General features: G+C 43.1%; 1 protein-coding gene across 1 annotated transcript in view; it reads left to right on the top strand.

Annotated features, from left to right (window-relative positions):
* Window positions 1-203: 203 nt before the first annotated feature.
* Window positions 204-24,065, top strand: part of LOC138503141 (uncharacterized) — a 96,311-nt gene continuing 72,449 nt past the window's right edge. The window contains exons 1-3 of the mRNA XM_069622663.1: window positions 204-260; window positions 12,957-13,172; window positions 18,623-18,779. Coding sequence (XP_069478764.1) covers window positions 246-260; window positions 12,957-13,172; window positions 18,623-18,779 — 388 coding nt within the window. The 5' untranslated portion in view covers window positions 204-245. The remainder of the gene's footprint in view (window positions 261-12,956; window positions 13,173-18,622; window positions 18,780-24,065) is intronic.

Here is a 24,065-nt window from a genome sequence, read left to right as displayed (position 1 = left end):
AACATAACTCGTTCCAGATCATGATTCATGTGTTTCCCTATGTAAACAATTGCAATCAGAATTTACATTTCATGAGGAATTTTTAAGACTTGCCTCTATCAGGCATCAAAGTCAGACAACCAATTGTGAGATGACTGGGCCACTATCATAAATAATGCATAGCTCTTCGTTTCTTTCACGATTTTGTATCTGCAGGGTCAACATCCACGGGGAACTGGACTTACACAACTACGGACGAAGGCTCGATGAATCCATGGCAAGTGAGTACAACACAGCTACGCGCTGGGCTCTCATAAGGTTTGAATGTGGCCCTTGAAAGCTTTTACAGTGATCTGGGCGTCCTACCAGGGATACAAGTGCCTGGACGCCCCCTAGCTGCCGCTTACATATGTTCCTTTAGTCTTTTACATTGTACTTGTGACCGCTTCATTTGAATCACTTTGTACATGTGCATTTGAATATAGATTTGAACTGTCGTGTTGATCGTATTAGCCTACCAGCCTACTGCTTTGTCTGACCTGCTCTCGGGCAGTCTAGAGGGCTGCCTACTGCTCTGGCTGTTGTTGCGCTGCAAACTACAGTGCCATAGTTGCCAACATGACCCATTCCATTCTGTAGGTGCTCATCCAGTCCTTGTTTTTTCTTTGCATTCTGGGACTTGTAGTCCGAGTTTCACAATGGGACAAGTGGAAATACAAGTCCCAGAATGCAGAGGGGAAAACCAGGACTGGATAACCACCTACAGATTGGAATGGGTCATGTTGGCAAGTATGCAGTCCCCTGCAGGACTGTAGTTCGAGCAAGTAATTAATTAGTGAAACGGCGCACTTGGGCTGCCAGTTAGTGTCGGTTTGTGCTAGGAGTGGGCTGGTGTGCTTGGAGCTCGGTTGCCATTAGACTTAGGTAAGCCAAGTATTTTTACTTAATTTGTTGTCACGGGTCCCGTGCTCATTCCTGCAATGATTACGCGTTATCAGGCTAAACATGCTGTGATACTTAATACGTTTATGGCATCGGGACTTGATCAGTCGGCTCCTGAGCCAGAACCCTTTCTCGAAATACTGCCCCATATACCGGACTCATACAAACAGCTAATCAAACTATGTCATGCCCTGCTTCTACCGAAGAGGACAATAACCAAAGGAAGATGTCCTCGTAGGTTTTTAGCAGGACTATTCCAATTGTACACATTTCTATAGCCAAGACCGCTAATGGTCTTAACCATCCTAGAGGGCTCCTGTCCATCTCCCTCCTCAACACTCGGTCCGTCTGTTTACACTGTCTTGAAATAGCGGACCATACCGATGAGTGCAAAGTCGACGTGTTTGATGTCACAGAAACCTGGCTGCATGCGGCGGCACAGATTTCTGCTGACAATTCCACCAATGCAGGTTAAAAACTGTTCCGCGCAGACCGCATTGAGAAAGGAGTTGGTGGCATAGCCTTTTGGATCAAGGATTCTCTTAATCGTCTTGTGGTTCAGGCTCCCTATATGGATGACTGTGAGAACCTTATCCTTAACCTAACAGTTAACTGTAATGTGTCTGTCACTATGTTTGTAGTCTATAGACCCCCGTAGACCCTTCCTCTGTTTGAAGAACAATTGGTGGCTATGATTAACTCCCCTGTCATTTTATTGGGTGACTTCAATCTGTGGGCTGTGGACTCCACTGATGCTATGGCACGCTCCGTGTTATCGGCTATTGAAGTCCTTGGGTTCTCCGAACTTGTTAAAACTCACACGCATCTGGGTGGACGGACCCTAGACTGGATCCAAACCCATAATATTCACAACGTTAATACAGATTCTCATCCTTGCCCATGGTCGGATCACTTCTTTGTAAATTCTGATTGCACACTGCCCTCCGCTCTTCTCAAGATGGATACTAATCTTCGGAGCAAAATAATTTGCTCAGATCTGAAAAATATTTTAGCAAATTACTTCTCTGCCCTGGTGTCTGGTAAAACCTTTGAAAACACCTCAGAATTAGTCGATCATATTACCTGTTCTATTAAGGCTACTATTGATATTTTGGCCTCTGAAAAAGTCAAATCTGTGAAATCAGAAACCATAAGGAAATCTTGGTTTACCGATTACATCATCCGAGCTAGAAAAATTAAAAGAGCCACAGAATGCGAATGACGCAAGAACTCAAACACTCTCACCTTGGACAAATATAAAGCTGCCACTCATGCCTATGAAAAAGCTATTATTAAAGCCAAGGAAGACAACTATAATTTGCGTATTGATAAAAGCCAAATCTTCTCCAAACGAATTGTTCAAAATATTCAAGGAATTCGAAAATAACACTTCACCTTTTCCACCGATTATGAAAGACTCCACATGGTGTCAAAATATTCAAGAGGACTTTTTGACAAAAACTTTCAGTCATCATGCTAATATTACTAACCAACGCTGTGTTCTATTCAACAGTGTAAATCTACCTACATCTAGTGCCTGTGTTAAATCTTCGACACTGCCCTCTATCTCGATATTTGACTTTCAAGATTGTTTGGAATCAGAGGTCTGGGACATTATCAGGGACCTTAAGCCCACCACTTTTGCAGGGGACCCCTGCTCCACTAACATCTTGCGAGACGTCCTGGATGCTATCACTCCATGGATCACTAGGGTGATCAATATGTCTTTCTCAGAGGGTGTGGTGCCGGCCTCTATGAAGAGCGCTTGGACCACTCCTTTATTGAAAAAGTCCTCCTTGGATCCTGCTAGTGCCAAAAACTACCGTCCCATTACGAATGTACCTTTCTTGACCAACATTCTTGATAGAGCTGCTTATTTACAGCTTCAAGAATTTGTAGAAGCAAATGGGCTCTTGTGTACTCATCACTCTGGCTTTAGGACTTGGCATGAGGCAGAGACTGCCCTGGTGAATCTTAAGTCTAACATCTCTGTGATAGTTGAGGGCGGTGCCCCGGCATTACTCATGTTACTGGACCTCTCTGCAGCTTTTGACTTGATCAATCATGATCTGTTACGTGAGAGATTTTTTAACATCGTCAATTGCTCCGAGAGGGCAGCTAATTGGATTACTTCATTTCTAGGTCCCAGAGTATCAAGGGTGTCATCCGCTGAGTTTGAAGCCCCCGCCCCCCATTCCTCTGCGGTGTGCCGCAGGGGTCATGTTTGTCTCCCATTCTATTTAACATTTATATTAGACCATTCTTGGATCTTTTAGACAGCCTCGGTGTCCAGTACACTAATTATGCTGATGACACCCAGGTCCTTTTTGAAATGACTGGTGTCTGTGACACTGACACCAACACTGTGAATGATCTCTTTCAAGAGATCCAAAACTGGTTGGCCTATAATTCCTTGGCCCTGAATAACAGCAAAACTGAGCTCATCATATTTGACTCAGGTCTGCGTTTTTAAGAAAATGGATGCAACGTTTTCTCAGTTTATCATGGATAATATAATTCCTATCTCCAAAAGTTTGAAAACCTTGGGTGTTCCCCTTGACTCTGAATTATCCATGAAAAAGCATGTCTACCAATGTTTGCTCTTCTTGTGGACTGGTTATCAAACTCCTCTATCAGATGAGTCCATATCTTAATATTAGTAATCACTCCCTTCTGGCCACTAGGCTAATTAATTCTCGCCTAGACTATTGTAATGGCCTAATGATTGGTACCTCCAAAGCGAACTTCAAACGCCTACAGACTATGCAGAACGGTGCAGTTAGGGCTGTTTTTGGCCTTGCTAAATGTGACCATGTTTCTGACCCAAGGAGAGAACTCCATTAGTTGCCGATTAAGGAGAGAGCGAGATACAAGACCTTGTGCCTGACCTTTAAATGTCTTCACCCAGTTGCACCTCACGATCAGGAAAGAAGAATATATTGCGCAAAGCCTTTGAGAACTCTGCGCTACAGCAATTCACATCTCTTATTTCAACCTCGCTATCGTCTGGAGAACTTTGGTTGCACTTGCTTCGGAGTTATGGCGCAGCTAGAACGGAACTCCTTAGCCACCCCGCCCCTATCAAATCATCTCCTTCTCTTACTGTCTTCAAGAAAGCTATTAAAAAGTTTCCCTTTAATTCACTAGATTGGATCTTCTTCCTGTCATGTGCCTCGCCACGCCTGACTATAGCTGTCCATCATTTGTGGGCGCTCTGCGGCCTATGGGCATGTATACAAATAAAAATAATAATAATAATAATAATAATAATAATAATAATATTCTATGCCAGGCTATCCAAGGAAGACTCAGCTGCTGAGATAAAGTATGAAGTCACTCCCCTTTGTCCACCATTTTAAAGGGCACCGAGAAACCCACAAGATCTAACAAGACCCTTGCACCAACTCCAGTACCACATCCAGTACTTTGGCAATTCCAGAAAGGCGATGGAGGGTACACATTTCTGGCTGCCTTCCCATCTTAGACCCCATTAAATCTACCAAAACAAGTTGGTTGCAGTGCTTGTTAGGTACCGTGCTTGAGGGCCTGGTTTTGCAGTATCGAGTTTACAAGTGGTGTTACGGTTTGGCACTACCACAATCGGACACACGCAGAAAACAAACCTTTCCTAGATTCCGTGTCACTCACGCGACATGACATACCTGTCTCATAGTCTATATTCATTTGTCAATAAGCATAAACAGTGCACTTGATTGCATGCATTGGATATTGTAAGTTGCCTTTCCTTTACCCTATAGAATTTCAAATGTAGTTAAATTCAATCAATTCCTAAATTCACAAAATGATTTGTGTTTGCCTCGAGCTGCTTTTAGTGATTATATTCAGTTTTACGAAACTATGAGGCCTGTTTAGCAAGACAGATTCCATATTATACTGGGAGATATACTTTCCAATACCCAGCACGTGTTTCGCACATGTCTAGACTTTTTTCAAAGCTCATTTTACTATCAGGTTAATCTTAATACCCAGGCACTAATCCAAATAGCTATGTTATAATTCCCATTGTCTCTTCCAGTTTTGTTAAAAAGGTGCATTTTCCTCATTCAATTTGGACATTTGTTCCTTTTTTATGCCTTGTTTCTTTTCAAGTTTCTCTTCCTTATATGTATGGTGCAAACTCTGCAGGAAGGAGAAAATATGTATTGAAACAGCACTAGGAATGTGAGGAACACGGGAGGCCCAGAACCTGAGTGTAAAAAAGTAATGGCGGCCTTGGGGGCCCCCGAGACTTTTATGGGGATGCAAAATGTTCTCCAATCTCAAATTAATAAGGCCACTTTTTCAAGACATATGTACACGTCCATTGGCACTGAATGGGTTAATGGTTGAAAGGTGGGTGTATGAGTGGGGGCAATTATTTAGTGCACTATACAGACCAAACCATCTCAAATTATTTCTTGGGTCTTTTCAAAGCCAGAGTTTGACAAGGTCTCCAACCAGCATGGCTGCCAAGTTGGTAATCAATGACTTGCGTAATAATGACCTCTACAGGTGGCTTTGAGTCCCTTAACTTAGAAATCGGGCAACGCTCATAATGTTTGTTTGTTTCTTTCTTTCTTTATTTGTAATGCACGCCAGACCCAGAGGTATCAGGGCGCAGAGTCAAGGATATTTTAAGCTTGCAGGTTACAGAACGTGGCACAGTAGATTACATTATTTACAAGTTACATACTTAATACATAAATAATTACATGCTTGTTTCATGAGGAATAAACATTATCAGAAATGTGCCACAGGGAATATACATCATTTACAAATTACATACTTATTACATGGAGTAGAAACTTTTTAGAGATCATTTGATTTGAACCAGTTGATAAGGTTGCTCCTGAAGAGTCTGTATGTTTGGTTTTCCCTTAGGCATGACGGTAGAGAGTTCCATAGTTGTGCGGCTTTGACAGGGAAGCTGTTGCCGCCTATGGTGACTCGTCTGAATGGGGGCAACTGTGAGGCAGCTTCAGTAGATCGTTCTGGTTGGTCGGGTTGTCAAACTTTTGGTAAATCTCTCTGTAAGATAGGGTGGTGCTGCGTTGTTGAGGGATTTAAACTTTAGGCAAGCAGTTTTGAGTTTGATTTTGTCAGTAGTGGATAGCCAGTTATTGTTTCTCCTCTCAGTAGAGATATGTTCTTTTTTGGATATTCCTAGCGTCGCTCGCAAGGCGTTGTTCTGGAGCATTTGGATTTTCTTTGTAATGTATATGTTAGCTCCAATGTAGAGAGCATTACAATAGTCCAGCTTGGACAGCACAAGTGCTCTTGTCAATGTGATACAGCTGCTCGTTGAAAGGAAGGGTGATCTAATCAGTTTGCTCGTGTAAGCCATAGCAGATGCCATGACATTCACTTGTTTTGTCAGAGTGAGGTTAGAGTCAAGGTAAAAACCTAGAGTTTTAACCTCCTTCATTACCTTAATTGAGTTGCCGTCTATGTTGAAAGATGTGTATTTATGGCCGAGTTTGTTGATGTTAGGTGTGGTCCCCAGGATGATGAGCTCCGTTTTATCATCATTCAGGCATAGTCCATGTAATGCCATCCATGCCTGGATGATGGGGTATATCCTATTCACCAAGGCCAAATCCTGGTTGTAATCCCCTGTAAGTGGGAAGAGAATCTGAGTGTCATCTGCATAGTTAGTGTAGGTGACACCAAGACAATCCAGATCATCAAAGAGGGGCTTGGTGAATATATTATACAAGGTAGGGGAGACACAGGAACCCTAGGGAACACCACATAAGATGGGGATGGGATCAGCTGCTTCTTCAGTAGAGAAGACTCTCATCGTTCTTTCACTCAGGAACGATTGAATCCATGCTATGGCCTGTTGTGAGAAGTGTGCGGCTGATTCTAGGTGGTTACAGAGAACAGTGTGGTCCATCAAGTCAAATGCTGCTGAGAGATCTAGGAGGAGTAGTAGGGCACATTTACCCTGATCTCTCAACTCGTCCACCTGGACCTTGAGGTCAATAAGAGCTGTTTCAGTTCCAAGCTGGGGCCCGAAACCTGATTGCCTGGTGCCTAAGAGTTTCTTCTGTTCCAAGAAGCTCTGAATCTTTAAATATGCCACCCTGTCTAAAATATTAAGGTGAAATGGCACCGTTGTTATAGGTCTATAATTAGTAGGTATAGCAGGGTCAAGGGTTTGTTTCTTCAGAAGAGGGAGGACCCAAGAATCCTTGAGGTGCTTTGGATAGTACCTGTTGTAAATGACGCATTAATAAGCTTAGAGATAAATGGAGAGAGATCTATTGCGGCGTCTTTTATAATTTGGGCAGGACATTGGTCTCCTCTGCAATTGGAAGGTTTAAGGGAGAATATTATTTTTTCAACGACTAATATTGAAGTTTTGTTTAAGTTGAAGCGGAGGTCTGGTTTAGGTGGGTTCAATAGATTTTTAGGTTGGATGGTAGGTGTTGGTACATTTAGGTTTTTTTGGCAATTTGTATTTGGAGAGTGGCAATTTTGTCTGTGAGTGCTTTCTGTATGCCAGCACACCATGACTTGTCTTTGATAAAATTGTCAGGTACATGGATGGGGTTTTCTAATTCCTTAAGTATGACGAAGAGTTCCTTCGTGCCAGATTTAGCCTGTAGTATCCTGTTGTCAAAACGTTCTTTTTTTGCTCGCCGTATTTCATTTTTGTATTTAGTGGTGATGTTCATAAGGTTTGCTTTGTTCTCTGTTAAGTGACTTCAATTCAGTACTCCAACTAAGTCAGTGCATAATCTGGGATGCCCAATGAAAGCCCTTCTTTATATATGTTTATGACAAGTTCATAGATCTGGATGATAAACCCTTGTATAACGCCCCTCTATTTGAATCCCCCTGACCTCACTGAGCCAAGAAGTAGGTTTGTTTTGCAAATTAAAAGATTTATTTTCCAAATTAAACAATATATATATATATATCACACTTTTATAAATAAATTAATATTTGATAGCACACTTATGAATATGACAGTGATCAACAATGGATAATATTACACTAGCACACATTTTTAAATTACTTAGGAGTTGGTATAGAAAGGATAAGGTAGCTGAGAATACTTTATGGTTTCAAGGAAATGCAATGAGGAAAAAGAATGCAGCACAGAAATAAACTGAGATGGTTTCCACAAGAGATAATATGATCACTTTTTCTTTTGACAATTCACACCCCCCTATGCAATATAAGGAGATGGAAGGGGAGCACACAATTTTCAGGAATACAATCGAATGCAATACCAATTCAGTTCCCTGCTAGCAAGCTTAGAGCAACCGGTATGCTTTTAAAACATGCAGAAATACTTTTAATGTGATTTACAATGAAGTGAAAATATGCTAAAAATGATTTTAATTCCCTTTAGGAGATTCAGGGTAGGTGATAGCTACTTAGGATTGGTTCAGGTCAATACTATCAGTGATTCATGAGGGTTTATCAGGTTGAAAATGAATTGCGGTTCAAAAGATACGGACGATTTAATGGAGGTAGATTCTCAGAAATAAAGTAAGATTCAAATGACAAATGACACTTTCACAGGTTTGAAATCACAGAATGGACACACGATTTCTATGCCGTTCTAAATAGGTAAAAATGGTTTGAATTTGATTATTTTAAAATAAGAGATTGGTTTGCACAGCTCTGGCTGGATACTCACTCCTAATTTTGGAAGGAATGGGCCTCGTCACAGATCTGGTCAACAGGGTTAGCTGCGGTTCTCTCTGCTCTGCTGGTCTGGATCTCTGGTTCTGGCAAAAGTTCTGGCACTGCACAGCAGTCTGGTCTGGGTCTGGTCTTCTATCGGCACTGCATGGCGGTCTGGATACAGCTCTGCTTTCTGGGTTCTGGCACTGGCACCGCGGTCTGGTCTGGGTCTCTGGTTCTGGCAAAAGTTCTAGCCAGAAGCGGACTGCACAACCCGGCTGTTGAATAGTTTGGTTAGGTGGCTGGATTCTGAGGCCTGCTGAGAAGGATTCAGCTTTTGGTTCAGGCCTCTCTGCTACAAAGTTCTGGAATCTGGAGTCTGGTTTTCTAAGTTCTGGTCTCTGGATATTGTCTGGATTTGAAGTCGTCCGGCAAAGTGCTTTGCAAGAAAGTGGAAAGGGCAGTCCCTACCTGGGTTTCAGTGGGTCTTTTTATGTCTTTTGAAAGTGGGTGGGAAGACTGACTTTCTATGCCCAACCCTCTGAGGATCCTGATAGGCTATAGGATTCTCTGTCGCCTGACTGGGGAACAGAGTTGTGAGTCATCCAGTGCTACCAATTTACAATCTATTGAAGAAATGCCCCTTTGCTTTTACTTAGAAAATTAATTTTTCATAACTAACAGGTTTCCCAGATACACACGTCGTTGAAATTACATGTACACATCACAGATTGCTTCAGGTACAGTTTGGTTCAAGGCACATGTTTCTACGAGCTTGGGTTTAGAAACAACAACATTTTGGGCCTCATTACGAATCAGGCGTTAAGGGGTTAATGGCGGCGTAAACGGCGCTGACCCTTAACGCCTGATTCCGAGGTCCCTTTGCGCCATGGTGAGTTTAACGCCTGCTTTTTGCAGGCGTTAAAATCCATGGCGCTAAGGGACCATGGTGCTAATTACGCCACCGTAATTTACGGTGGCATAATTAGCGCCTTCCCCACTCCCATTATGCCCTATGGGGCAAAAATGGGAATGGGGAAGGGTAAAATGGGAAATGGGGATTTACTGCCCCACTCACCTTGGAATGGGGCGGTAAATCCGCCATCCACCATGGTGTAAACATAGTTTACACCATGGTGGTAAGGGTACGACCCAGGCGGTAATTTACCGCCTGGGTCGTAATGAGGCCCTTTGTGCTTTTTAGTGACTTTCGCCATATTGGTTTTTCCTCAAAATGTACACAGACCTGCACCCTCTCCCTGAGCATATTAATATAAGTTATCATGTCTCTAGCATAAACACCGTACCCACAATATTCATAAATCCCGGGGTTCGGTCTCAGAACATCGTACGGAGTTGAGTTTAGTCTCAAATTGTAGGTACCTTCTTCATATTAAGAATCTCCAAATTGTACATTTCTGTCAGCTTCATACAATATTTTATAAGCAAAAACAGACATTTGCTGGGCTCTCTGAATCCACAATGGTTTGCCTCCACCCCTAGCTGGCTGAGTCAGATGTCACACGGCCTGTCTCTCCCAAAGCAGTTGTTGTTGACAGTTCACACCCAAAATCAGCATACCTCATTCAGCTGAAGGCATCCTTTGTCTGGATTTTCCTGCTAGCTGGGCATCAGTCCAGGGTGCCACTCTGCATTTGGTTAACAGAAACCTGTGATTTCCTGCCCTTTTTGGGAGCTGTCTTGAATTAATACATTTCAGATTTTGAAAAGCACCATATTTCTTTGCACTGGTTTTTGCTCTGTGTGTAGCCAATGGATAGGGCCTGGCAATGGTCTCTTGTATTAACATTAACAGAGGCAAAAATGGATGGCAACCTATTTTTCATGTTTTCCCTGTGCATTTTCTGGGGAGTTCTGGCCATCATGATGTTTTCAATGTCAGTAATGCACAGTTCTGTGGTAGGGCTTGGATGCATGGGAAAAAACAACCCAGATCTCCTCGGACGGTGTTCGCCTCCAGATGGATTCAGTTTTACGTTTTTCTTTTCTCAGTGACTTAAGATGTGGAGTAAACCAGGCGTTTAGATGTTCGTGGCTTACTGTTCCTTATTTTTAGAGGGGCAATGGTGTGAAGGGCTTCTACTACAACTTTGTTAAATTCATTTTCTAAGGTGGAAGGATCGAGTGAGTCTGGAAGTGAGTTTACGGTAGGGAGTATAAGTAGTAAGAGTCTGTCTGAGGTTATGTTCTTTTTGTTTCTCGTTGGCATAGCGGGTGCTATGGGGTTGTTAGAAGTATAGATGATTTTGGAATCTATGGTGAAGGCTATGAGGGAGTGGTCCATCCAAGCCTGTGGGCTGATGGTAGTGATGTTAATGTTACAGTTGTGGTCGGCCACCCAGTCAAGAGTTCTGCCCTTGATGTGGGTGGGCTGAGTTACTTTTTGCGCGAAGCCAAGTTCAGATAAGGCATTGGCGATAATAGTGGCTTGAGTATCATTAGGGTCATTGTAGCCTACGTTCATGTCTCCTAGGAGGAGTACCTGGGATGCATTCTTTAGGTTGTCAGGTAGTAACAGGGATAGGTCCTCTTCAAAGGAGCCAATAGGTCCCGGAGGCCTGTAGATTAGGTGTATAGCGATGGTTTGTGAATCTGAGATGGGTAGCTTTATAGTCAGAGATTCACATGAGTTAACATGCATAGGAGCTGCTAATGTAATCTAATAATATCTGTAACCCTACAGTCCCCTGCCTCCTTGCACTTACCCAGTGCTGTGTTGCCCTGGCTGCACTTACTCAGAGTATTGCTGCCCTGATTGCACTTCCTCCTTCCCTCCCCCTGTTCTTCCCCTCTCCCTTCCCCTGCACTTTACGTCTCGCACTTGCACAATCTGAATGACACAAGGCCCAGTAAGATTGTTTGTTTTGTCCTCCCTCTGTCTTCCTTTCCCCTGTCTTGTCGCGCCTAGAAACACTAGTGTAGAGGCGCGTTATACATGACTTATATCATGTATGATATGAGTCTCCTCCAATGTCGTTCCTTGCTTCGTGGCAACCTCTAAGAGCTGTGCAGTGAATTAGCTCACATGGGACTCTGCAACTGATGTAGCCAAGAGCATACTGAGGCGTTATTACTGCAAAAAGTACCAACACAGTATGCAGGCTCTGCTCCTGAGAGCAGGCCACACGTGCTGACAAAGCAGCAGGTGAAACCTCCACTTTTTCTGTGAGTGGTGGGTTTTCCACTCTTGCTGCACTTACATTATTTGCGCAAGTTCACCCCGACCCCTCTTTGGAAGTCGGCCAGAACCCCCTACGGTAGAGCACTGTGACTGCATCCCTATTGAAAGAGGGTCCCTACGACTCTCCTTTCTGTTGTAGGGGCTGGTGGGTCTGACCCACGCTCACGAAGGGCTCTGCAGGGAGGCCCTCTGCCTTGCAAGCAGTGCTGGCGCCGCGCAGAATAACACGCATCAGGCAGGAGTCTGGTGTCATTGACTGCCGAGCGAGAAGCTGCGCGTCCCTTTTATTAGGCATTTCCACGTGATCACAGACTTCCCCATGGGTGACGTGCGGGGATCACCTCCACCACAATCATGTCATTCGGCATGAGCTCTCCGCACAGGGCTCTAGTTACAACATCCCATGTCAAGGGTAAAACAAATGATACCAAAGCACACAGCATTATGGCATACATAGATTTCCATTTACTTTATCAGTCCATTGTCACAGAGTGGAGGCGGCCCCCCTGCACTGGCAGCAAAATCCACGCCCGGGTACTCTGGGAGCTACGTCTGCTGCAGCACGTGGTGGTGGTGGACAGGCAGCTGTTCAGGGGACCTGATTGCCCATGGGCCTGGAGGCTGGTCCTCTGGCGTCTTTGGCCAGTTTATAATAGCTCCACCCATAAGGCAGGGAACTTGTGGCGGCGTGCCCGTGCTGCCCCACGTGTGCACTCCCCCTAGTCGGGAGGTATTTCAATTAATGCAGCGGCAGCCGGAGGTTGCGCTGCTCCTTCACTCCTCCAGGCCGGAATAACTCTATGGTAGTGCACTGTTCATGCTGCCCCAGGCAGGAGCAAGTTATGGCAGCAGCGGATATGGATATTACCGACATTAGCATAGCCCCAGATCTTTTCCAGACTTAGCAACATCCCTACTGTAGGTCAGCCCAGCACCGCACCCGCTGAACTTATGAATTATAAAGACAGCCTGGTCCCTTCAATGGTGCATCTAATCAGTTAGCTTGTTGAATGTGAATAAAGTGCATGGTACGCAAATTAACTCTTGTTTGTCAACCGCGTGAATATGTGCAGATGGTGTGTCATGACATTGCACATGGGTCCATACTGTAAGATGCCTGTTTGCTCTAATAGCTGCACCAGGGACCTGTGCCCTCATCTGAAACTCCTGCCCTTTTCTCATTTTATTTCAGCTCAAGTGCCATAGTTTCCACTGCTTTGGAACCCAATGTTACCAGAACCAGAGTACTTTTACCATGATGATGCCGGAGATGAATGGCACCAGGATGCCTCCGAATGCCACTATGATGCCGCCCACGAGTTCTAGCATGATGTCCTCCGCGAATACCAGCATGCCGCCGCCTCCTAGCATGTACTCCATGAGTTGCTTTAACGAATCCTTCTGCGAGGTATCTAGCCGGATCGGGGCCATTTTGCGCGAGGGCAGCGATCGTATGGGTGCAAGGCGGGGGAACGATGGGGCAGGGTACTGATCAAATGAGTAAACAAAATAAGGACATTGGGCTAATCCCTGATCAAGCTAAGTACCTAGATACAAATATACAGGTGGGTGATCAGCATGCATCAGTCAACTGGAATGACACTAGGCCTGGGTCACACAAACTCCCCCCGCAATATAAATCCTTTCACATCGATAACTCCACCATCACAGTCTCCAAGACTGTCAAAACACTAGGTGTTCACCTAGATGCCTCACTATCCATGTCCCGCCAGGTAAACGCCATAGCCTCCTCCTCAGCACTCACCACCAAGGTGATCAACGCAGTAAAACCCTTCCTCTCCACCAAAAATTGCCTATCCATCGCCTGAGCCACAATAGGTACCAAATTGGACTACTGTAATGCCCTTTTCCTAGGTACCTCTGCCAACAATATAAAGAAACTCCAAATCATGCTAAACAATGCGCTCAGGGCAGCGCTGACCATTCCTAAAAGAGAACACATCTCTCAAGCCAGGAAAGATGCCCATTGGTTACTGGTAAAGGAACGCATACTCTTTAAAGCCATGGCCATCACACATAGGTGCCTCACATCAGACGCCCCACCCTATCTCTCAGAAAGAATCACCCTCAACACCTCCAACAGACCCACCAGAGCACACCGCGCCAACCAGATCTATGTCCCCATGTTCAAAAGAACTAGAGCTGGAGGGTCTAGCTTCCAACACCTTGCACCCAAAAACTGGAATGCCCTGCCAACCACACTAAGGAATGAAGAATCATACACTACCTTTCGCAAAAACCTAAAAACCTTTCCATTCCGCTAATGTTTTTCAAACCAACATGCACGGTTATGCTTGCACTGTAACCAAAGGAAAGTATAACCCCTGCTTCTTAACACCTGTTATTGTACTACTGCTTCCGACTGTTACATCCTACCTATGTTAAGCTCAAGCCTTCTGTAACAGTGCCACGATGCCTCAGGGCAGCTCTGTGCGCTTTATAAATGCAAATACAAAAATTAAGTAAATAGAAAAAAGCCTGTGCACCTAATATGCTACACCCATAAAAAGGTTTTTTTACAGCCACACTGTAGACCCTGATGGCGTCATACTTCAAAAAGTTCCTTTTTGAGGGAAACACAGATCACCGCAAGGTCTATTCCTTTGTGCGGGTCACCGCGAATGATGCCATCTGACTTGTTGAAGGTGGACAGCCTCCAACTCATAAATTGAGCCGTTCATTGCATAGATATTCAATGGAACTCAATTCCTTAAAAAGACGATACGCCCACCAATTTTAGAGCACTTTTGATGCTCTGAATTTAGGAGCTTGCTAACACAATAAGAAGTTCCACTGCCATTTGCGAGGGTTTCATTCTTTAAAAGATAGTTGTTTCTATCGGAATCACTAAGAAAACGTTATAAGTCCCTCCACAAATTGGCTGCTACTTGAAGGCTAGGAGTCCAGAAATAAGGATGTAGAGTCCATGAGAAGTTTGAGTTTCCATCAGGAACTTTCTGAAGTAAGACGCCATCAGTGTCTACTTTCTGAACATTGCAAACACCCTGAGGAAGACCTTTATGTACAGGTCGAAACACACGTCGGCGGCATACCAGTAAAAATACACTGTACCAATTGGTTTTTTTGTATGACTTTGTATTTATGAAACTAGTATGCATAACATACCTAATATAGTGTGGTTGTAAAAAAAACTTTTGAGGGTGTAGCTCATTAGGTACAAAGACTTTTTCTACTGATCAAATGACTTTAGCTTATTGTACCGCACACCTTCGTAACTCCACAAAAACACCAGGCATCCTAACACTTACTGCAGCTCTAGCAATATTAAAAGTAATAGTAAAAAGAATACAAATATTAATTATATTGATTGTAACTAATGAGCATTATATATGTGATAAAGTGACCCCTACAGAACATACAGAGGATATTTCAAGTCACCAAGGAGTTCCTTTATGAGGTCACAGAACTCTGAGGTGGCTTGCAATAGCCTCTTCAGGGTTCTATGTGATAATGTCGCCTGGGAATAATTTGCGAGGTAGGTGACTTTTTTTCCTGGAAACCTAAAAGCCTTCCCCCACATATTCTAGGACGGGTATAATTTACTATCATATGCTCCAGTCGTAGAATAGTTAGGGAAAGTGCCTGATTTTCTTGGGAGTGCAAATCTGGGGAAAAGTTGCCCCCTGGCGATCATTTCCCATGCAACTTTATTGCTGGATACCCTCCTCACTTACAATAGGATGGATGCTATGGATTTATGTAGTTTCTTCACAGTAATTTGATCGAGGCCCATTTGTTTGATTTGTTTTACCACATTTCACCACAGAAAATGTGAGGAGAGACACCTGCAACCCTCCAAACCTTCCACACCTTTCAAACTACCTAAATCCAACCCCCATACATATTTTAGGGTACAATGTGGTAAACTATTCTTACCATTCAATGGGCCTCGAGCAAACTGGTCTGTGACGAAATGGGCTAATTCCTTATGCTATTCCTTATAACACATGGCAACACTCTGTCATCACCTTTAAAGCCTGGCCTCTTCGTAATGTCATGAAAGAGCTCTTCCAGTTCTTGACACATAGAATCAATGTAGCATCTGTTGGGATTAATAAAACACTAATTTGCTGCAAGTAAAGTGTTGTAGAAAACAGTTTGTAAAATAAAAAGCATTTAAAAACTGTTTTATAGATGATGAAAAACCTGATGCCTGCGGGCTTCGGCGTGGGATAAATAAATAAATAGTTTGATGCAACTGATCAAATGCAGATAGATTCTTTCCCTCCTGTGTTAAACTCCAGAAGTGTCCAAAATAAATATACTACCAAAACCGTTCCTTAGCAGTTGCTCGCTATAAAGGGTCTATGTTAGATCACTGAATTCTTGGGTCGAAAGTTATATAAAGTAACCATAATTGCGAGATCGAAGACTCGTTATATCCAATAGGAATATATATTTCTTGCACAGGCGGCCCCCGAGAGAATGACGTCAGGATTGAGACGTAATAATGAACCTGTGTTTGATTAAGCCACATCCAGTGCTTAATTTGTAAGGGCCAAATATTTTCTAGCATGCCTGTGACACACCGAGTTGGATACCACCCACGTCTGCTCCATACAGTGTCAACATATTCGGGATTTAAGCTGCAACTCCCACTGGTTCATTTAAGGTGATGGATGATCTGACTCGGGCAGTGTCGACCTAAATTGTGGCTCGTAATAACTTAAATGTTTAAGTATTTCTTTAAACACATAATTGTTTACATTTTGCTCTAATTCTAACATTGGCAAGTAGAACATATTGGCCATCTTATCACTCGCAAAAGAGCAAACATGCTTTCCTCCTATGGGGAATTGATGGACAAATACAGGCTCTTCAGACAATTACTGAACTCATGATGTTCTGTCAAACACTGAGTAAGGTCTTCTTGTAGAACTTGTCACGCCACTCCTCTTCGACATGGGCTTTTTCACTGACCTTGTCCCTGTGTTGGGGCTGCTCACTGGTGACTGTCCTGTTGTTGCCAACCCACGCTGCTGTGGCAGTGCTGCTGGTTATTAAGGTAGGTCCTTTTCACCATTGTCATGCATGCTGAGGGGAGCAGTGTGCAGACATCACTAGCATTAGCATGAGTGACCGGCATTGTCATCTTCCAACTCATTGCTATTCATGAAAATCAATAATTAGCCAAAACCTGCCAACCTGCGCCACTCTGTTGTTGCTTGGTGTGTTACTACGACTGCCTGACAATTAAAATAATAAAGTTGCTAAAATACCACAATGTAACTGGGCTCAGAAATAAGTACCAGGGCTCAGAAATAAGTACCAGGGCTGAGCCCTTGTAAACACCCCCACAAATTAAGCACTGGTCACATCTATACCCATTCCCCAAAACTCCCCAATTTTGGGCATGACCAAGACATGTGAAGGGACGGTCCAGTCTTCCTGCTCCCTCTCCCGCACGCGTTAGTTGTATATAGATTGAATTTATGAAGTTTCGTTGGTGGGAGGAGCCATCTATAAATCATTTCTAATTTTGTACTGAAAGCAAAGAAGAAGAATTTTGCCTCCAAATTTGAGACCTGTCCTTTTTCATAAAGAGTGAACAACAAAAAATCTTATTTTATAAAAATGGAAATAATAACCAAGTGTTTAAATTGATAATATCTCATCCTATCATTTTCTAACAGTGTGCGTGTCAATTTCCATCGAAGCGATGAGAATATATCAACGGAACCAATATGCCAACACTATCAATAATTCCAATACTATTGATAACAACAGCAAAATAATAATAATGACTGCAAAAGTAGCAATCTTAAAAGTAATAATTTAATAGCAAAAACGTGGGTCATAAAGTTAACAATAAAGGCAATGATTACAACAATCATAATAGAAATAACATACAAAAATAAAATTTATAAGAATAAATGTTTGTCAAGGTGGCAGTTTAAAAATCAATACTAATATTGATATAAGAAGTAGTCATAATAATATAAATAATAATATAAATAACTACAGCATAAATATTAATAATAGTAAAGATAGCGTCATTATTATTACCTGAAGTAGTAATAATAGACACGGTTAATAGTATTTGTAATAAAAATAATAAAAATAGCGATGTTAATGAGGATAATAATAATACTCAGAGTACCTGTCAATGTAACAAAACAAGATTAACAGAAATTAAAGCGAAAGGATAAACATTATAAGATCATTATTATTAATAATAATATTTGTAATGCTAGTAATAATAATAAGAGCAATAATAACAACGCAAATATTCTTGATTATACAGCAGTGAACTTTTACCACTTTTGCTGCAGTACTTTTCACCACGGCTATGAAAATCGTACAGGGATTAGAGACAATGACCCCATCACTGAGCGCACCCCACGCTTCGGAAAAGCGACCCGTGGTTTCGGCAAATTCAGGCTCTGTCTAGCCGCTGCCCCATGCCCAGAGCAAGTGATGCCTATCACCCCTGCACCCACTGCCCATCTGCCCATCTTGGTCACTGGGTCCTGCCTGATGTGAAAGTGTGGTAATAAGGATATGGCCAACACATGAACCCTAAACTTGAATGAGTAAGCAATAAGAATGATATGTCACTTATACAGCACTTAAACCTAAGTGCTGTACATAGAACATATTTAGATATATTCATTAATCATCCCATCGAAGTTGGTATTCAACAAGGCTAATTTTGGTGTCTTTTCCTAATGGTGGTGACACGTACAGTGGTATTGCTTGATTTTGACTCACTACTTCATAAAAGCGTAATCCATTGGTCTTCTGGCTACGGCCTAGACAACGTGTTCCCTTATCGCATAACACCCTCCTTTTTGTCTTTCATGCGTACGATTGCAGCTCTTTCGCGACAATGCAACTCATTACGTGGCCAGGTGTACCAACCAATGTGCTCTCGGGGTGAACTTGTGCAAGGTGAACGGCACCACAAAGGACATGTGCACCGTAGAGTGCTGCAACACCTCCATGTGCTTGAGGCTTAATAGCACTGCCTACGGTAAGTCAACAGCATGTTCCAAGGCGACACAACTATGCATGTCAATATTCCATTGGGTTATTCTCTGGGGAATCAGAGAGGGAAATTTGCTAGGATGGTCCAAGTCCATTATCTTCATCATTAAGTATAGGACCCATCAGTCAAGGACAATGTTCTTTATCTCTCTTGGCTTTCTCTCTTGGCTTATTACCGCTGCACTTCTGGAGGAAACTCAAGACCCGGCCCTTATACCTAGGTGCCGCTCATGATCTGCTACTCCTAGGCAAATGCCACCCTTGTCGTATGGGATATCCAAGCTGCTGTACGCTATGCCGTCCCCTTCTAACGACCTCATTAACCCGAAATTACTTGTACAGTGCTCCTATGCATCATAGTTAGGTCTGGGCTTATATAAACAGAAATACACATGCAAATTAGATTGTGACATTCAGGGGCCCAAACTAGAGCAGAGCCTTTGAATGATAGATAAACTGTTCTGGATGAAGTCACGGCTAAGAACACCTCCTTATGCCGCCTGATTTTCTTATGTTGGATGCTTTGCTAGATTAACCGTAGCTTATTTCGCCCAAACATGTTCCACTGTACAGGCGTCGTACAAAGTAAAACATTGATGCAGCGAGGCAGGGGGGTCCTCCTGTTGCATAAGCAGATCCGTGTGTTTTAAACAAATTCCAACTGGACGAATATTAATTGCGACTTATTGTACTATTGTTTACCACCAAAAGTGTGTGTCGACCCCCACTACCTGACCATCCAATGTTGTCTGATCCCGACCCACTAACAATGAGCGAAAAGAAAAATCGACCATTTGAAGTATTATGCGATTGGTGGCCTTTCCTCGTGCCAAGGTAATTGACTTCAGGGTCAGTTGTACAATGTGCCCCAAAATTGGAGGTGGGATACAAATGGGCTTTGCGTTACATCCAGTGGTGATCCGAAAAAAAGTAGTGGAACTGTGGTCTTGGCAGGGAGAGGGTAGGCGGAAGCATAGTGCAACATGTGACAAGGTGTTGTGGCCGGAGCATTGCAATAGTCAAAGTGACCAGTAACTAAGCGTCCTATTACAACTTTACACTTGCACAGGGAAATGAATGGGCAAATCCTCTATATAGACTGGTGAATATGGTTGTAGAAAGTAGAGGAATGGCAAACAGAAAAAAATAAAAGTAGTGTAACACCGCTCCCGACCGTTCCCGCTCACTTCGATCACTGGTTAAATCAAAGCATGGCTTGAGATCAAAAGGTGGACCGTCACCGGTGATGAACGGGCGGGCATTGAGATGTGTGGGCTCTCTCACCTCCCACCCCTGCATCCAGATTTCACTTGGTCAGTCCCCAATTGCCATGGAAGACCTGTGAGGTGGAGAGGGTTTGGGGGGAGTCAAGAAGTGAATGGAGAAAGCCCACCCATGCTTAGTTCGGTGGCGGTCAAGGTGCAGACACTTGATCATGCATTTGCGGACCAGGAATTTTCAGACCTCTGACAGCGCAAAAGGGAAAAAGCCGAAAAAGCCCCAGGGAAAAATGACCCTGATCAAAGTATATCTAGTTCTGAATCAGCATACGCATTGATTGATTGATTGATTGATAGTTTATTTTTATAGCGCCCATACACAACGTGTTACAAAGTGCTTCAAGGCAGGGGAGGGAGCAAGGGAAAAATACAATAACATTCTTACAAGCCCTTGAGACGGTTTATAGTCAAAAAACCGAATTACAAAATCTCGAAAAAAAAAATCTCGAATTAAAAATCTCGAAAAAAAAAATATCGAATTTTTTTTTTAATACGTTTTTATTTCGAAATGGGGGTTTCCCCCCCGAACCCCCCTTTTTTCTTTTTTTTTTTTATTTGACCCTTTTTTATACTTACCTGAACCCACAAATACATATAAATAAATAAATAAATAAATAATTCGAGATTTTTTTTTCGAGATTTTTGCAGTTCGAGATTTTTTTTTCGGTATTTTGACCGACCACCCCTTGAGACATTAAGAATGGGAAATTAACTATCATACTAGGCCTGACATTTCAGATAGTGCAAGAGCTGCCCCTGCCTTCATTTTTATTTTGTGATCATTCCCTTTTGTGAATCGGAGCAGATAAAGAATGCGTGTGCTGTGTCCACTTATGAGTGGGCAGGACACCGCCAAGTGGACAGTAGTTTCTGGAATTATTTGGGACAGTGGATTCTGTCCCAAAGTTTCAGTGGAGTAACTTTCCCGAAAATGTTGGGGGTGGGAGGGCATGACATCTAAATGAAAGGGGCCCCTGCCAAATGAGTGGGACAAAATGGTGTGCCACAAAAGTTGTGAAGGGCAAATTCCCTTGTCCCCCCTCCCTAAAATGATGCCCATGCAAAGTGTGGTGACTATACGTCCAGGCTGTCAGATCTACGGCTCCATCACTTGCTTGTAGTGTGGGTGGATATTTAATGCTCATATTGCCCACACAGGTAACAGATACACGTTGGTATCCAGTTATATTTTCGAAACACATTTTTCGACATGCCTTTTTGTCGACACAAAAATGCCTGAAAAAGAAATTCCGAATGTATTATTTTTTATTTTATATGTTTTATTTTTGTTTCGTTAGTAAAAAAAAAAAGTGAGTTGGGGGGAAAATGTGACGTTCGAAAATCTCACTATAAACCATACACGTTTCCTTGAGGCTTCACCTGGTGTGCACTCCGACTCCAAACCAAGTTCCAGGAAGAAAGTACGAATGGATAACCACCCGCATCACCACCCGCATCGACATTTCATGCAGGTGGAAATGCTTGAATCCCAATGGATGCCACCCATGTTTCACACCTGTAAAGCACCCGGCGGCATCAACAGGGCTTCATTGTAATTCCAGCTGCCATGCATGTCCATGTCGGCCAGCTTTACCCATTGTTTTCTGTGAAAGGTGACAAAAGGGCACGGTAATCTGGGACCCCCAGGATTAACATGCAGTGCTTGATTTGTACAGAAATAAGTGCCAGGGCCCAAATTGTATCTAGTACTCCTGTACTTTTTACTTTTTACGGACCGGCTGCGGGGACAACCAACAACCCCCAGTCACAATATAGTGAACAAGGGTGCGGGGGACAACCCCGAAGCACCCTTAGCCCTTGCCACCGAATGGGGGATTAGTTCGAACTTTTCGGGCGTTCCGAATTTTCGAACGGCCGCAATTTGGCCAAATCTCCCATTCAGTCTTTTATATTGAGACTTTTTGGACATTTCCAGTAGATGCACTATCAGCACTTCAGAATTAAAGTGAGTCTGAGGCAATAAGTGCCGGGGCTCAAAAATAAGTGCCCAGCCTGAGAGCTGGTAAACATCTCCACAAATGAAGCACTGTTAACATGCCTTTTTTATATCCCATGCAGAAAATAAGCAAATGTGCACATATATGGCCACAAGCATGCACATGTCGGCCGCCGTAGACCACGCCGCTGCTACTTGGACCACGATTAAAATGATGGTCTAAATGACTATTGAATCTGAATGCAGAGCTCCTGCATGGAGCCCCCTTTCCACTGTCCCACACCACCACACTGCTTAGGAATTTGGGAAAAGACGTCTTCCTGACTGGATAATCTAGAATCCGACCGTATCACTAGTCTGAAGACAACAATTATGAATAATGGGTTTTGTGAATTTGACCCTATGATTACCACATGCGGTAATTACCAATATGGAATTCTGCAATTTGGCCGTCTGCATGCTTATGCCTTTGCCGCTATGAGGGTGGTATAGCATGTAGATTTTCTGATATTTTTAATGCAGTATTTCTGAGAGTCCACTTATTAATTTTTGGTTCCCCCTCCCCCCAAAAAATGATATTATTTAAATTAGTTGAATTCCATCCCTATTTGGGCGATGAAAATGGATTAGGAGCGGTAGTGGATCCTATGGCGCTACTGCGCCCTACAGGAGTGCACCGTGTGGTCAGAAATGACCCTTTCCTACCTTACATTTGGGGCTGAAAAGGTGTGCATCTGATATGCCCACTTTTTCACCCACTAAAGGGGTGGCCCAGTGTATTATTCTTCCCAGCGCATCCATTCACTTCACGCAAAACCTATTTTAAACATCTGGTCAGATTTCACCTTTTATTCTGAACCTTTGTAACATGTAGCACGTGCCTATTTTTGAGGTGGAGAACTGTCTCAAAGACATGAGTGATGTGTACCAGAATGCAGCATTTCTTTTGAATAGCACACGAGATAAATGCCTCTTGGGCATGCCAAGCAAACAGCTGTGAAATCTGCCTGCTTAGTTTGGGCTATTAGTGGCAGAGTCAACAATAAACTGAAGCTATTGCATTGGAGTACAGATAGGGAGAAGCAGCATTTGAGGAGAAGAGACACAAAGTTTGAAGGTGTTGTTTGGTTATTTGACCCCCCCCCCCCACCCACCCCAATTGACTGCCTAATGCCATGCCATCCCTATGGTCATTCCCACCCAGTTTCCGCCCCTTCCTGCCCAAAACACCTCCTCCTAGGAACTCTTTCAGCTCTATTTAATCAAGCCTTGCCATGCAACTTTGAACTCAAAGTGCCTGCCAGTGTATTTTTTCAAAGCAGCCTCCTGGGAGTTAAGGACTTACTTGGAGTTGTAAACACACTACTGGTGTAATAAAAATGTCTATACCTGGTCTGCCTTCAGCCACTCGATTTGTAAGCAGAGGTTCTGTTATAGTTATAATAATCATAATTTTTTTTTTTACACGCTTAATACCCAGAGGTTTCTAAGCGCGGACCCGGGATTCGAACCTGTGGTGCTTTGTGTCGTCTTGAGCACGTTGCCACTGAGCTACACTAACCCTGTTAAAAAAAGCATTGGCAAAGCCAACAGTTTTGGCTTGCATAGAGGTATTAGGAATTTGCCAGGCACTGCTATTAGAGGCCCAGGTACTCGCACCATTTTGCCCCTGCTACCTTCAATGTCCAATCACTATTACTACGGCAGTGCCTGGCAAGTGCCTTTCCCATGGCTACACACAAGCCCACACAGTTGGCATTGCCAATGCTTGTTTTAATGTTACCCCCTACTCACCATTTTCGACAAAGTCATTGTATAGCAACAAATCAATGTTGCACTCATTGGTTTGCAATTTAAATAACCCAACTGTGCTAAATGGTGCTTGATGGTGCATGTGTGTTTGTATCAGGCTATATAAAGAGAAATCCGAGATCATGGATCATGCATAACATTAACCTCAGTAAGCTAAATGGTGCCAAATGGTGCATGCGTTAGTGCACAGCTGAATAGAAAGAAGTCCGAGATTATTAAACCT

This window comes from Ambystoma mexicanum, chromosome 11, assembly GCF_040938575.1.
Source record: "Ambystoma mexicanum isolate Mex_15411 chromosome 11, UKY_AmexF1_1, whole genome shotgun sequence".
NCBI lineage: Eukaryota > Metazoa > Chordata > Amphibia > Caudata > Ambystomatidae > Ambystoma > Ambystoma mexicanum.
Note: the sequence above shows the minus strand (reverse complement) of the source record. Positions and strands in the feature narration are given on the sequence as shown.